This window comes from Chaetura pelagica, unplaced genomic scaffold (assembly GCF_000747805.2).
Source record: "Chaetura pelagica isolate M959 unplaced genomic scaffold, ChaPel_1.0 scaffold356, whole genome shotgun sequence".
Taxonomy (NCBI): Eukaryota; Metazoa; Chordata; class Aves; order Apodiformes; family Apodidae; genus Chaetura; species Chaetura pelagica.
Genome location: NW_009953964.1, coordinates 8,753,654 through 8,768,336, shown reverse-complemented (window position 1 = coordinate 8,768,336; position 14,683 = coordinate 8,753,654). Strand labels below are relative to the sequence as shown.

The window sequence follows — 14,683 nt, the reverse complement described above, 5'->3', positions numbered from 1 at the left end:
CGAGATCACTTCAACAAGAAAATGTATGAGGAGTTCAAGCAACTGGCTGTGGAGGATGGAAAGGAGGGATACAGGTAGGAGAGGAGGGGTGGCCTTTCCTTGGAGAGGATTAAAGGAAGGAGGGTTAATTGTTTTGCAGGGCTCATAGCATAACAAAGGCAGGATCTCTGCCTTGCTGGAAGGTAGGACTGGGGCTGCCCTCAGTCACCTGCTGATGTGCAGCAGGGTGTTTACCCGAGGAGCTGCTCTGCCCAGGAGTTGTGCGCAGCAGTGCCTGAGCACTGTGTGCTGCTCTGTTCCCAGGTACGGTCTGGAGTGCCTTTTCAGATACTACAGCTATGGGCTGGAGAAGAAATTCCGGCCAGACATTTTTAAGGACTTTCAAGAAGAGACCATCAAGGATTACGAAGCTGGTAGGTGCCTCCTTTGGTCTTCCTTGGGTTTGGCAGTGATGTAGCCCAGCTGTACAGCTGTCTCTGGGCCTCTTCTTGTGACTTTGGGGAAGACACATTACGTGCTGTACATGAACATGTCTCATGGGGACTAGCTGAAAATTGTGTTGCTCACTTCATAGAAGAGGGTTGAGTGGATCCTCAGGGGCCTGAAGACTGCTGGAAGGATGGGGGGGACAATGGCAGGCTGTGTCTTTCCCGAAACGTTTCTATAGTGGCACCCATTCCTCAAGGCCCTGCAGTGGCAGAGGTTTGTCACCACCAGGTCAGCTGAACCTGGGAATATCCCCTGTCGAGGGCTGCCCAAGGACTGGTGTAGGTTGCTTCCCTCCAGGTTCTTCATCTTACCTTGGTTGTACCCACCAGTGGAATAGGAGAACCTGGGGTGAGCGGTGGGGAAGCCTGGAAAAAAGGGTTCTGAGGTCTGGTTTGATTTTTGTCCTGCTGATGTCTGGTTTGATTTCCTTCCCTCCAGGACAGCTCTATGGGCTGGAAAAGTTCTGGGCCTTCTTAAAATATTCCAAAGCCAAAAATCTGGACATTAACAGCAAACTGCAAGAATACCTCAGCAAGTTCAAGCGCCTCGAGGACTTCCGAGTGGATGTGAGTAGACACTTACGTGCACCTCACTGGTGGACCCTGGAAACACCTCAAAGGAGGATTTTGGGGTCGGGTCCCCAAGCAGTGCCAGGCAAGGGAACACAGTGACACCTAGTGTCACGTCCTATCGTTGCAGCTGGACCAGGAACAAACTGCAGGGTTTGAATATTGGAAATCCACTTCAGAGCAGCTCTCTGGGGAATTTGATGATCCAGTCTTTTCTAATAAGCTGAGAAGGGAGGAGAAAATGGCTTGAGTAGAGACAGACTTGTGTGGAGCTTCAGCTCCATACATTCTGAACAGTGACTCTCTGTGGGAAGGATGTGCCTAGGAGTAAATTGTCACCCTTCTGCTTGATTGGAAGTTGGTCTATCTTTCTGTCAGCAAACCTGGAAATGCTAGATTTGGAGAGGAGGGTACTAAGTATGCCTGTTTCTTGTGGGTCAAGGAGAGAAGTTGCAACTGGAGGTTTACAGGAAGGCTGTTCTCTGATCTGAGGGGAGGGCATCTGCATTTGGAGGAGATTGTGCTGATACTGGGGTGCTTCTCTTCCAGCCACCCATGGGGGAGGAAGGTGGACACAAGAGATACCCTTCAACGTCGGGGGGAGACGGCAGGAAGCGCTACCCATCCCAGTCTTCCAGCAAAACGGTCAGCCAGTGCCCATCCAGCCAAGCCCACGCCTCACCCAGCCAGCCTGCACAAGAGGATGCCAAAAACCTGAGCCAGCAATCCCCTGCCCCCTCAGCCGCAGAATCGCAGACAGTGGGGAAGTAGGGGGGCTGCAGCCTCTGCTTCCTTCCAGGGGAGACGGCAGGAAGCGCTACCCATCCCAGTCTTCCAGCAAAACGGTCAGCCAGTGCCCATCCAGCCAAGCCCACGCCTCACCCAGCCAGCCTGCACAAGAGGATGCCAAAAACCTGAGCCAGCAATCCCCTGCCCCCTCAGCCGCAGAATCGCAGACAGTGGGGAAGTAGGGGGGCTGCAGCCTCTGCTTCCTTCCAGGGGGTGGGGTGGTGGGGGGGGGCTTGGAGAAGGGGAGACGTGAGGGGGTGGGACAGGAAGGGAGCTGGAAGGTGGGTGCCCAGGAATAGGCTGCTTGGGAGAAACTTCAACGCACATGATGGGTTTTTTTCTTGTGGCTGGAAAGCAAAGATATGATCTGCATCTAAAACACCATTTTGCTATTACAACTGACCAGAGCCAGACCTGTTCCCAGCAGACCCACCCTTTGCCTTCCCTCCCCTCCTGTGCACACACTCATGTCTTAGTGTCTCTTCAAAAGAAAAAAAAGAAGTTCTGGCTGGGTTGGAAAGGGGAGATTTTTTTATTATTATATATATATATCAAGTTTTAAATTATTGCTAGAAGTTTGTCTGGATTTACCAAAACAAGTCTGCTCTGTGCGGCCCCGACAACTCCCCTCTGTGTCCCCCTCGGATCGCAGGGCAGCCTGGTTAGGAAGCTCAGAGGAGAGAGGTTCCCCCCGGGGGCACCGAAGCCGCAGCGTGTCGCGACGCTGCGGAGCCTCTGATCTCCGCGACCTGGCTGACGTTTCCCATTCCACGTATGGCGGCTCCTCTCTCCTCTCCCACCGCTGCAACAGGAGCATCGCCCTGTTCTTCATCCTCCTGGACCCTCCTCCCCAGCATCTTCACCTCCAACCTTTCCGAAGGTCTGGCTCTTTTCTGTCTGCCTGCCTCTCCCTTTCATCACGGACAATTTGGAAGTCAACCAAAGGACCTTTGCCAAGGATAGGCTTGTTCTGACTCCTTCCTGCGAGGACAGCTGGTGGGAAGCCAGCAGGCACCTGGACTTGAGCCTGCATGGATGGTGCACCCGCTGCCCCAGGAACACCCATCACATGCAAAGACAGGACTTTGCTGGAGGTGGTTTTCTCTTCCTTTTCACTTGGAAAAATGAAACAGCAACAAAAAAAACAACAAACACAAACTCTTCTAAAATGACAAAAAAAAAAAAATCCACAACAAAAATAACTCTTTAAAAAGACACATCTTCCTTTGCTTTCTTCCTTGGAAATATTATTGAAGAAAAAAGAAAAAAAAAAACCCAAACGAAAAAAAAACCCTAACAAAAAAAACCCACAAAAAAAAAAAAACACACAAAAAAAAAAGTTGCCTTATGGTGGAGCTGGACTGGGGAGGCTTGTTGGCTTCCTACACCCTGGGGCGTGCTGGGCTCTCAGTCCCCCTGGCCCAGAGACTCCTGATGGCATTGCTGCCGAGCTGATCTTCCCCGCGGCCTTTCCTCTGATCCCACAGCTCGCTCAGATGCCTCCCCCCATCGCGGAGACCCCCGGCCAGCCCTGATTCACCTGGGGGAAGGTGCTGAGGGCAGTTAAATCCAAGACTTGTGCTTACGAAGTAGTTGAAGCCGCTACGTTGTGTATATACCATTGTAGCATCTTGCCTGCGACAGCGACTGTACTTGCTAATGGCCTGGCTGGGACCCCCTGTGCCCTCTCTGGGTGGGCTGGAGGTTGGTCTGCTCCTCTCTGCACCTCCAGTGTAGTCTGGAGGTGAGCAGGGAGATTCGTCACAGCAGCTGGAGGGACTGGTCCTTGCTGTGAGTAATGGGAAAGGCTGGCATGTCCCAGGTGTCACTTAATGCTGTAGCTTGATGAAGTGATGCAGCCCTGGGGAGTTCCATCTCCTGCAGCCATCAGGGTCCCAGGGCTGCTGGTGGGACTTGTGCTGGGTGTTTGCAGGAGACCTGCCCAGCAAAGGAGGGCTCTCGTGTTGCTTTCCTTGTGCACTGTGTCTTGGTGGGCAGCTGCGTGGAGTCACCCACTCTGGGCAGCATCCCTGTGTGTCTCCAAGGGCTGAGAAAACACTGTGCCACTCCTTGCTCAGCTGAGACAAGGGGCTGGCTGCAGAGTTGCTGTGGCATTTAGTCTGCTCCTCTGCCCAGCACGGGGTGGGCTTTGGCAGGCAAACCCTCCCCAGGCTTGTGAGCTGCACTCCCTCACAGGGTGTGTGTTTTGGAGGGGTGAGGTCTGCTCCTGGGGCCCAGAAGTAGCACTGGAAGGCCATTCTCCCACCATAAGGGTAGAAACTCCTTCTCAGCCAGAGCTGCTTGCCTTCCTGCTGCTGTGCTCTGTCTCCTGGGTCGGGATACCTGCTTTGCAGCTGACTTGGTTGTGGCTCCAGCACTGTGTCCTGAGCTGCAAAGCTTCTGTGCGCAGTGCAGGGTGGGCAGCAGTGGGCTGCTCAAAGCTGCAGCTGATTGCATTGCTGTCCCTACAAAATCATAAGCTGGTAATGAACAGCATTTTCCCAAAGTATCCAGCTGATCCTGTGCTGTCATAGCTGGGAGGAGGAGCCCTCTCTCCAGGGCTGTCCCTGCATGGCTGTGGGGCTGGTGGATGAGAGCAGCCAGGAGCTGAGAGCAGAGATCAAGAGGGTGGGCTTGGGTGAGTTGTTGATCAGCAGCAGTGGATGCTCAGAGGGCCCTGGCAGAAGTTATCACCTTCCCAAACTGACACTGCGTTGAAGATGCTGCTTTAGGTGGGGAGGAGGAGGTGGGCTGGTCCGCATGGAGCAGCTTGGTGAACTGCTGCTAGAATGGAAAGTAAAGAGCTGGGTTTGAGTGAGGCTGGGACGCTGCTGCTTTGCCATTTCCTGGTGGTGTGATCCTGCCCTGGTCTGTCCACCCCTGCCACATTGCCCTGCAGCTTTGGTACTGCTTGCAGGCCTGATCTCAGTGTGCCAAGCTCTGAGCCCGTGGTGTGCTCTGTTACAGCAGCAGTGCTCTAGGATTGCGGGGTGATAGCCAGGCAACACGGGCAAGTAAAGCTTGAACAGTGCTGTGGCCGTGACTGTTATCTCTGGATTTTCCCTCTCTTGTGAGCTAGAGTCAGTTCTCTGAGGTTATGGATACAGTTGGGTTTGCTCCTGATTTGGGAAGGAAGAGCCTTGGAGGCTGGAGATTGGAGGTTGTTCAAGGACACTGGAGATGCCTTGCTGGTTGTTTGCAAGTGGGAGCGGGTCTGGATGTGCCGTGGCTGGTCTTTGCTACTGTGTCCCTGTGCTCCTCTTGTTCGGTGCATGTTCTCATTTGAATCCAAATGTCTGCGTTTTAGCAACAAAAGAAGTAGGAAATAAGGAGGAACGAGCTCCTCTGTGGAACAGCCCCTGCTGTGGAGTTGTTGCTTGTGGGGCAGGCTGTAGAATTGCTTGGATTGTAGAAAAAGTAAGAAATGTCCCAAAATCTGAGTTGATTTTAAATTATTTTTTAAATTTCAAAGTCTGAGACTCTGGTCTTGGCATAGAAGAGTTTTTCCCCACTCTGCTGAGTCAGTGGTTTGTCACATCAGTGTGGCTGAGGGCCCTGTGTGAAGCCCCCCTGTTTCCCAGGGAAAGGTGGGTCAGAAGAGCAATCCCAGTGGTCCCACCGTCCTCCAGCTTTGCGGACTGTGTGCCTTGTTTTACTGTCTCTGTTGGACAGCAGCCAGGCTTGCTCGAGCCTGTCCTCCCCCAGACCAAGGGAACACAGGCAGAAGGTGCACTTGTGCTCCCTTGCTGAGGACTATGGCCCCTTCTGGTGGGTGGTGGCAGAGGAGCAGGAGCTCTGCCGAGCTGTGGTTACTGAGGAGGGGCTGACCACTGCAAGGCCTTCCAGTCTTACAGCTTGTGCAGGGGACAGGTCTGCAGAGGCACTTTCCCTCCTGCTGTGCAGCTGCATTCAGAAGGACAAAAGGACAGCTGTTCAAAGAGGGGTTTGACTTTTTGAGGAAACTTTCCCTCCCACCGAGGAGGGTGTTGGCCTTGCTTTTAGCTTGGATGCTTTGCTATGGTCATGTTTTGTGCTTTTTTTTTTTTTTATTTCAGTCGTTGGGCTCATGTACTCACCAGTCAAAGTCTGAGACTCTGGTCTTGGCATAGAAGAGTTTTTCCCCACTCTGCTGAGTCAGTGGTTTGTCACATCAGTGTGGCTGAGGGCCCTGTGTGAAGCCCCCCTGTTTCCCAGGGAAAGGTGGGTCAGAAGAGCAATCCCAGTGGTCCCACCGTCCTCCAGCTTTGCGGACTGTGTGCCTTGTTTTACTGTCTCTGTTGGACAGCAGCCAGGCTTGCTCGAGCCTGTCCTCCCCCAGACCAAGGGAACACAGGCAGAAGGTGCACTTGTGCTCCCTTGCTGAGGACTATGGCCCCTTCTGGTGGGTGGTGGCAGAGGAGCAGGAGCTCTGCCGAGCTGTGGTTACTGAGGAGGGGCTGACCACTGCAAGGCCTTCCAGTCTTACAGCTTGTGCAGGGGACAGGTCTGCAGAGGCACTTTCCCTCCTGCTGTGCAGCTGCATTCAGAAGGACAAAAGGACAGCTGTTCAAAGAGGGGTTTGACTTTTTGAGGAAACTTTCCCTCCCACCGAGGAGGGTGTTGGCCTTGCTTTTAGCTTGGATGCTTTGCTATGGTCATGTTTTGTGCTTTTTTTTTTTTTTATTTCAGTCGTTGGGCTCATGTACTCACCACAACACTGACCCATCCTGCAGCTCACGAGGGCTGCATGATGCAGGTGTCCAGCCACTGTCCCATCAGGCCTTCGGGCAGTGACAGGGGAGAGTTCCTCATCTCACCCCTCTCCTCAGGCAGTCCCAGGCCACTACAGCCCGGGGCTCCTTGCTGAGGCTTTGGGATGCAGGCTTTTGTGACGGGTGCAGAGTTCTGGCGTGAGGTCAGGAGTGGAGGTGGAAGGTGTGGTTTCAGAAGGCTTTGTTGCTTTTCCATGTTCATTTGGAGGGGGGGAGAAATTAAAGTAATAATCCTGCTGCTCCATTCACCTGCCCCTCTTCCTGCTGCCCCTCGTGCCCCCATGATGGCTTGTCACTGTAGCCCTTGGGGTGCCTCAAGTTTCGGCAACTGCTCGTCTTGCTCGGGCCTGGTCGACTGTACTGTAACAAAACAATGTGTTAACCTCAGTGTCCTGCCACGTGCCTGTACACGTTTCACATGGCAGTGCAGAGGGGGGGGGCCTTCTAGCTGTTAATGCCTTTCCAGTTGTTCTCTAAAGGAAAAAAAAACAAACAACAAAAAAACTAAACTGTAAATGTAGCAAGTTGTGTTTGCAATGTTTATTTTTTCCTGTCTCCTCTGAGACTGGTTTTGTCACTTTGTCACTGTTTTGAAATGGATGCTAGGCTCTTTTTAAGAGAGGGTTGCTACACTTGATGTTAAATGCCTCACTGACTTTTTTTTTTTTTTAAGTTTCCAATACAGGTAATAGATTGATTACGTTTTTTTTAAAGAAAAAAAAGACAATTACTCATCTCGGCGGTGTGGAGCAGGTGGCTGGAGGGCAGCATTTCAATGAGTAGTTTACAGTTTCACTTTCTGCAGACACTTGAACATAGGACCGATGTATCTGTGACAAGCACATCCCCTTGGTGGGAAGCTCCAGAGGAGCAGGGAGTGCCCTGGTGCCAGCCAGCCCCCCGTGGCCTGCCCGCTGTGCTTGGCTCAAGCCTGGGGTCCCTGCGCTGTCCCCCTGCCACTCGCTCTCCAGGTAGCAGCCCCGTGCAGGGGCTGGGTCCAGCCAGTGGTGCCCCTCGCAGGAGGGGGTGCTTGATCCTCTGAGCCTTCCCGGTGCAGCCCTTCTCCCCCATCTCCTCTCCCAGCCTGTCCCAGTCCCATTGGGGTTGGAAACATTTGGATTTGTTGCCCAGAAACCCCCATGCTGAGCTGCACCCTGGCAAGGGTGCCCTTTGCTCGCTCACCTGGAGCAAAAGGGGTGATGCTTTGATGTGCTGGCCCTTCTTAAACCCTGTGTGTCCCAACGTCAGCCTTCTGTTTCCTAAAACTAGAAAGTGTGTGCAACCTTCTTCAGCTGCATTTATTGTAGAGACAAACTTAAAATGACTCATCACAGACCATGTATCACTTGGGAGGAAAATCTTGTTAATATGGCCCGCTGTACATGATCCATCTTCTGTCAGTAGTACATAATCTTTGACCCATGTGCTAGGATCATCATCATATATGAAAGGAAAAGAGAAAAATGTAAAATACTTGAATGAGAGCTTGTATTATAACATTAATATTATTCAGAGTATCTGCTTTCTAGGCTGATGTGATTCATTATTCTAGTAATGCTTTAGTCCTTTGTAATTTGTGGTAATTATGCTTTTTCCTTTTTAATACAAAAAAAAATGTATAAAAATAAAAACTTCAAAAGACAATGCTGCTTGGGTTTTCTCTTCTGCTGACTTGCCCCCCCTGGGGACAGTGGGTGGATACATGGGTTGGGTTCAGCCTTATGTGGTTGTAGGGACTGGAGGAGGTGGGGGGAGAGACTTGGCTTCCTCAGGCGGGTAAGTGCAGTGCAGGTTAGCCCTGCCTGTCCTCTCCTTGAAGGGGCTTGCTTAGGGTGTGGGTCTAGCAGTGGTGAGAGTCAGGTGTCATTTTTGTCCTAGGCCTCCAGACAGGATTGAGACATGAAAAATAGCTCCTGGAGAAAATTCACAGTGTGTCTCAATTGGTTGTGTAGGTACTTATGGATGTGCATGAAGGTGTGGGGGTTTTGTGTGGTCCTTTCTTCACTGACCTCCACACAGCTCAGGCTTCTGTTGCATGTACAGGGGAGAGTGTTTCTGAAGCTGTGGTCCCACTTGTGGTCCCATGGGGTTACATCCCATGTTCCAGGTGTTCCAAGTCTCAGAAAAATAGTGGTTTTAGTCCTACCACATGTACCTGTAGTGATCTTGCTGGTATTTTTAGAGAGTGCTGCTGAAAAGAGGCCAGAGCACAGCCTGTGAAAACTGAAGTGTATAAACCTTAATAATGACAACTCCCCAGGAACTCCCCAAAGCCCAAAACACATCTGGTTTATGTGCAGTTAGCTGGAACTAAGGAACAGTGCAACTAATTAATAAAAGAAAAAGTCTAAGATTGGTTTAAAAATAGCTTTCTAGAGCAGTTTTTTTTTGTGCCTTACATAGAAAACAACAGGCAGCGAAAGTGCAATCATTTCAAGTAGCATATTAAGTTCTGCTTTGGGTTTTGTTACATGTCAGTAATAACTCATTTCCCATTTAAAATACTATTTGGCATAAATCATTGTCTCTTGCTATGCTAATTGGTGGGCTCTGCTACAACCACAGGCTGCTGGGTTCACTCTGCCCTCTTGGGTGCCTCAGGGATGCTTTCTGAGAGTGGTGTGAGGCTGAGCAAGACCTTGTGTCTCTCGAAGGCTTTGGTTTGTCTGAACACTTTATCTGTTCCATGCAGATAATCCAGCACTCCCAGGACTCCATAGCACTGGTTGAACCTGGAAACCAAATGGAGATTAAACATCACTGGAAGTTACTGAGGTTGCTTACATTTTCCTGTTTCCATCTCCTTTCAGAGCCCTGGTAAGCTGTCCATGGCATTTCTGCTGCTGCACCAGTCTCCCAAGCAGCCCTAAAGAAGCCTGGGTGAAACTTCTGCAACTTTCCTCTCTGGTGCAATCACTATCCAGAAATGTGGCACTGAACAACAGCCACCTCCTGGGCAGCTCAGAGCTGTCAAGCAGCTGGACAGCCACATTGCTGTGTCTGCATGGTCCAGAGATCTGGCTGCCCTGAGATCCAGAGCTGCCATGCTTCCAGCAGTGGGATGCTGGCACAGCCATTATACCCAGAAGGCATCAGCTCAGCAGTGATCCATGTCCTGACATGAACTGAGCTGTGGAGGAAATGATTGACAGGGAGAACTGGCACCATGGCTTGGGTGTTGCGCAGTATTTAGGTGTTGATAGGACTGTAGGAGAGGAAACTGAGGGAGTATGTATGAGAATTTAGTGTATATGTGGAAGATGGGAACAATTCTTCCACTATATCCCTGAACAACCTGCTGAAACTGCTCTCTTCAGTGTAGGAGGAGGCTGGGAATCTCTGCCAGGAAGGGTTAATTGTGATTGTTATCTGATCAGTATTACTAATCCCAGTGTATGGGAGAGGGAGAGGCAGGGAAGCTCCCTGCAGATTTATTTCAACTCTGTGATATGCCCTTGCTCTGTCTTTATCCTAGATCACATGTGGTGTCTGCTAAACTTCTAGGAAGACTCTTGCAGAGTCTCTGACCCTGTGCTCGTGCTGGGGAAAGTCCAGGTAATTCCTGCTACTTCAGACACTACGTGCTTTCCTCCCATGTAATCCTAGCACACATGAAACGCCCACCCCTGGCTGCAGTGCTTGTGCTTTGGCATAGGTTTCCAAGTTAGCTGGGGGAGGAGGGTGGGTGTCAGGGAGGTGACTGGTAGGTGTGTGAGCTGGAGTTCTCTGGAATCCCCATCTCTGTTCAACTGCTTTAAGAACTGACAGCATTGAGCCTGTGGTGGGTGAGCTGAGCAGGCCTCTAACCCTCTAACCCACCCACCCCTCAGAAAGGAGCTTTGTCTATCAATGGTGCCATGGCATAGGCAGGAGGGGAAGGGGGAGCTGAGCAGTGCCCAGATGTACTTGAGGTGGTGGAAGTCGTGGAATTCTGGTGAGGGCAGGAGAGGCAGGTGGTAGCCACAGTGTGAGATGCTCGTCGTTATAAGAGCGAGAGAGAACCAGGCTGCGATGGACACGATGTGGGACCCCATGACCATTGGTCCAGTCATGACAGGCAGTGTGTTGGAGAGCTAGAAAGGAGAAGCAAACTGTTTCATTAATGGGTCCACAACAAGCAGACTCTCCTCTAGGAGCTGAATTGTTTCACCTGGATGATATATGACATAAGTTTTGTGCAGACAGCATAAATGAAAGATCCCTATGCAAACGCCCTGCTAAAATTACATAATTATCAAAGAAATCATTTACTTTGAGCTCACTGAGTTTTACTCACTGCACAACATAGTCACAGCCCAAGCTCCCTAAGCTTGTAGAAGTTAAACATGAGAGCAAACCAGGGGTGTGAGGGCAGCATGACTCCAGTAAATCACCCTGGAGTCAGAGGTTTGGATTTCAGCTTCAACTTGGAATAATGCTGAAGCTGGTCTTGGGAAACCCAGCTGTCAAAAGGCATGGCCCATGGGCATGTGCAAAGGCAGTGATGTGATGATCCTGCCTGTGTCATCTCATTGTGTCCTACAGTGGCACAATGGGTTGCTGCCCAGACCAAGCTTGCTGCACCAGCCAGGCTTTGCTGGACTCTGGAATGTAAAAAGTTATTCTGCTGCCCAAAGGCTGTCCATTAGGGAGAGAGAGCTGGTGCTGCAGCCCAGGACTACTGTTAACAGGGACTAGTATTTAATAAGTGGAATCTTCTTGTCACTCCATCTCACCCCATGGAAGTCACACTGTGTGCAGGACCTGGAGCATGACCATGAGAGAATCCACTTACTATGTGCTCTACTGGGTGAGCGTAGATGGAGACCACACCAATGGGGGCTGTCCATTCATGGTGCTTCTTGTGGATGTGCTTATACAGGAGTGGGAGGTGGACAAGCCTAGGTAGAGAGAACAGAAATGCAGCGTTTCAGCTCTGAAAGAAAGGAACCTACAGTAAAGTAACACAGAATTTCTGCTGGGAACTTGCTCATACCTGTTCTTTAAAGCTTTCAGAGCAGCTGGGAGTAAACGTGTAGGACTCCCAGCTTCCCCCTCTCTTTCTTTAGCACTGAGCCCTCACTCAATGCATGTGTCCACTGGCTGATGTTACACTTAAGTCCAGAGAAATCCAAGTCCCTGAATAACTGATTTACTCAATCCTGGAAGTCTTTGTCAGAAGACTCACTTTCACTGTTTTGACTTTACCTACTGGCAACTGAGGCTCTGTGGGCGTTTAAGGAATTGTTTTTTACATTTTTTGTTTGCTTTTTTTTGTCCAAAAGGGAAACCTACATATTTCTGAGAATGCTGGTCTTGCTTCTAAGCAGCCTTGCAGGCCTTTTTCTGCCTTGTTTTAGTTTTTTTCCTTTAATGTTGGTGTCAGGGCTCAGCCTGCAGTGTCAGGAGTCAGGCCTTGTTTCCTAAGTGCTGTACAAGTGAGCAGAAGATCAGTCACTGACCTCTTTGTTTCTTAGCCTCTAAGCTGCTCCACCTTTGTAATTTTACTCATTTTTGCTCACTGTAGTTACTAGCAGCCTTGCAGCACCAGAACATCATGATGTAAGTGTGGATTCTAGGGGGAACTAGGGCTCCTGCTGTTGCAAGAGGTGGGTATAAGCTTAAAGGCACAGGGGCAGACCCCAGAGTCCTGTTCCTGTGCTCGGCTCACCTGTGTGTATAGTAGAAGAGAATTTCCTCTATAAGGGTGAAGATGATTAACTCCACAAGAAACCACTGGAAGGTGGGTAGTTCCTTGCTGAAGGTGTTGCCCCACCATTTCATGATGTAGAACATGGGCACGAGCATGGGAAAGGAGATAAAGAACTGATTGAACAGTGCTGTGTAGATGGCCTGGCGCAATCTCTTTGTGTCCACCTGCAAAAGAGAAGTCAGGACTTAAGGCTAAATGTGGCTTTGATTTGGGAGGATAAGGAGCTTTCAGATTTGTAGGCTGGTTTTGTGTTAGTTTTGCGATCAACTTTTTGACAAGCAGCCAATCCAGATCTGATCAGTAGCATAATTACAAGGACTGCCTATCCTCTCACCAGTGGATAAACAAGACTCTGCTTGATTCTCTCTGAATACTATCTGGGTGCAAGAGAAAAGCATAACAGGTTCTCCTCCCTCCTCCAAGCATAAGAGACTGCAGAAAGTGTTTAGCCAGCAGAAAAGGCAGAGTGAGAAATACTTACAGGATCATTCTTGCCCAGCTGAATGCGATAGCGAGTAATGAAAGTTGGCTTTCCAGTTACATCAGCCACCATAAGGATTCCATTGAAGCACCAGAAAGCAAGGCCAGGAACCAATGCAGCCCCTGTGGCATGAGGAGAGGGCAGAGAAGTGTGAATGAATTGAGAACTATGGCTAAACCAGAAACAAAAGATGGTGGCGTGGTATCTAGAGGACCTTACTGGGACCCAGATATGCCAGGTGTGTATCCTCTGCCCTGAGAAGCTTTAAAACGGAATGTGGGTAAGTTCTGACATCCAGGTAGCACCTAGGGAATGGGGAGGGGGTTAAAGACAAGTGTCTCATAGGTTGCAACTTGTCACAACTGAGGCTAAGAAAAGGCTTTTCTGGGACGTTGGAGGCTCTCTCTCATGGATGGCTTTTAAATACTTATGGGCTAAGGTTGATTTGACCCCTTGGACATTGCAAGGTCCCTACCAGGCCCGTTCACCAGCTGTTAATCACAGACAGAGAAGAGTTTTATAGGTGCTACAGCAAGAGTAAAATTCACTACTTTTACTTGAATTTTCAGTAATTAGTTCTACTGAGTTATTAAGTTCTTATAGGAGCAAAATATAGAAAAGTTGTTTCAGCAGCAGCAAAAAGATAAATTCCTAATGCCTAGTGGTGAACCAGTCCAAAGGCAGCAGAGTTGCACTACATCAGCTGTGGCTGGCTTTGAAGCCTACATGTGCTTTTCCAGTGGGAGGATTAGTGAGTTTGGGAAGGCACATCCATGTCCCCCTGTTTGATGTAATACATAGATGGTTCCTCCTACAGCAGAAGGTTAACCCAGTAACTCACCAAAGAGGAAGATGCTCCACTCATTTCCCTCATACAGGTCATAGAACTTCAGCCACATTGTTTGCCAGAAATGGCCTGAAGTGTCCCAGATAGTCTGCACATACCTGTGGGAATAAGTGTTCTTGGTTGCCCATCTTTTTATCATTCACTTTTTCCTCTCTTCACAGAAAAGTTTCTCCTCAAGCCCCTTTGTTCAAACAATCTTACCAGGAAAAAGAGTTCACTAAGGCAGTGATGGTGACCAGGACAGTACCAAGGACGTAGGCAGAGATCTTTATGGCATACCAGAGCTTTTCTTCCTGTGAGCAAGCAACAAGAGTAAGCATGTGCTGCTATGTCCTACAGCATTTTTTGTATTTGAAACACAGGAGGTCAAGGTAGTCCTACAGGGGCCCATTTTGTTTCACAAACTCTACAGAGAACAAAGCTCTTACAGGCTATTGTGTGTAATTGAGTCGAGATGATACACACACATCCATCTGCCATGCTTACAGTGACCTGACATGGAATTTCATAGAATCATAGAATCATAGAATCCTAGGAGTTGGAAGGGACCTTCAAAGATCATCTAGTCCAACCCCCCTGCCAGAGCAGGGTCACCTAGAGCACATCACATAGGAACGCATCCAGGTGGGTTTTGAATGTCTCCAGTGAAGGAGACTCCACAACCTCCCTGGGCAGCCTGTCCCAGGGCTCTGTCACTCTCACAGTAAAAAATTATTTTCAGATATTCACCTTGAATGCTCCAGTTTGCACCCTTGACCCCTTGTCCTATCACTCGTCATCACTGAGAAAAGCCTAACTCCATCTTCCTGACACTCACCCCTTACATATTTGTAAACATTGATGAGGTCACCCCTCAGTCTCTTTTTCTCCAAGCTAAAGAGACCCAGCTCCTTCAGCCTTTCCTCATCAGGGAGATGTTCCACTCCCTTAATCATCTTAGTAGCTCTGCGCTGGACTCTTTCAAGCAATTCCCTGCCCTTCTTGAACTGAGGGGCCCAGAACTGGACACAATACTCCAGATGTGGCCTCACCAATGCAGAACAGAGGAGGAGGAGAACCTCTCTT

General features: G+C 49.8%; 2 protein-coding genes across 2 annotated transcripts in view; one reads left to right on the top strand and one right to left on the bottom strand.

Annotated features, from left to right (window-relative positions):
* The window catches only part of LARP1 (La ribonucleoprotein domain family, member 1), an 88,213-nt gene extending 86,362 nt beyond the window's left edge, over positions 1-1,851 (top strand). The window contains 4 exon segments of the mRNA XM_010002123.1: positions 1-74; positions 304-413; positions 928-1,055; positions 1,608-1,851. The exon segment at positions 1-74 is cut by the window's left edge and continues 21 nt beyond it. Coding sequence (XP_010000425.1) covers positions 1-74; positions 304-413; positions 928-1,055; positions 1,608-1,829 — 534 coding nt within the window. The 3' untranslated portion in view covers positions 1,830-1,851.
* Positions 1,852-9,173: 7,322 nt separating this feature from the next.
* Positions 9,174-14,683, bottom strand: part of FAXDC2 (fatty acid hydroxylase domain containing 2) — an 8,370-nt gene continuing 2,860 nt past the window's right edge. The window contains exons 2-8 of the mRNA XM_010002012.1: positions 13,820-13,911; positions 13,613-13,716; positions 12,772-12,893; positions 12,249-12,454; positions 11,373-11,478; positions 10,505-10,671; positions 9,174-9,330 (exon numbers count right to left, since the gene is read on the bottom strand). Of these exons, the coding sequence (XP_010000314.1) occupies positions 9,174-9,330; positions 10,505-10,671; positions 11,373-11,478; positions 12,249-12,454; positions 12,772-12,893; positions 13,613-13,716; positions 13,820-13,911 (954 nt within the window). The remainder of the gene's footprint in view (positions 9,331-10,504; positions 10,672-11,372; positions 11,479-12,248; positions 12,455-12,771; positions 12,894-13,612; positions 13,717-13,819; positions 13,912-14,683) is intronic.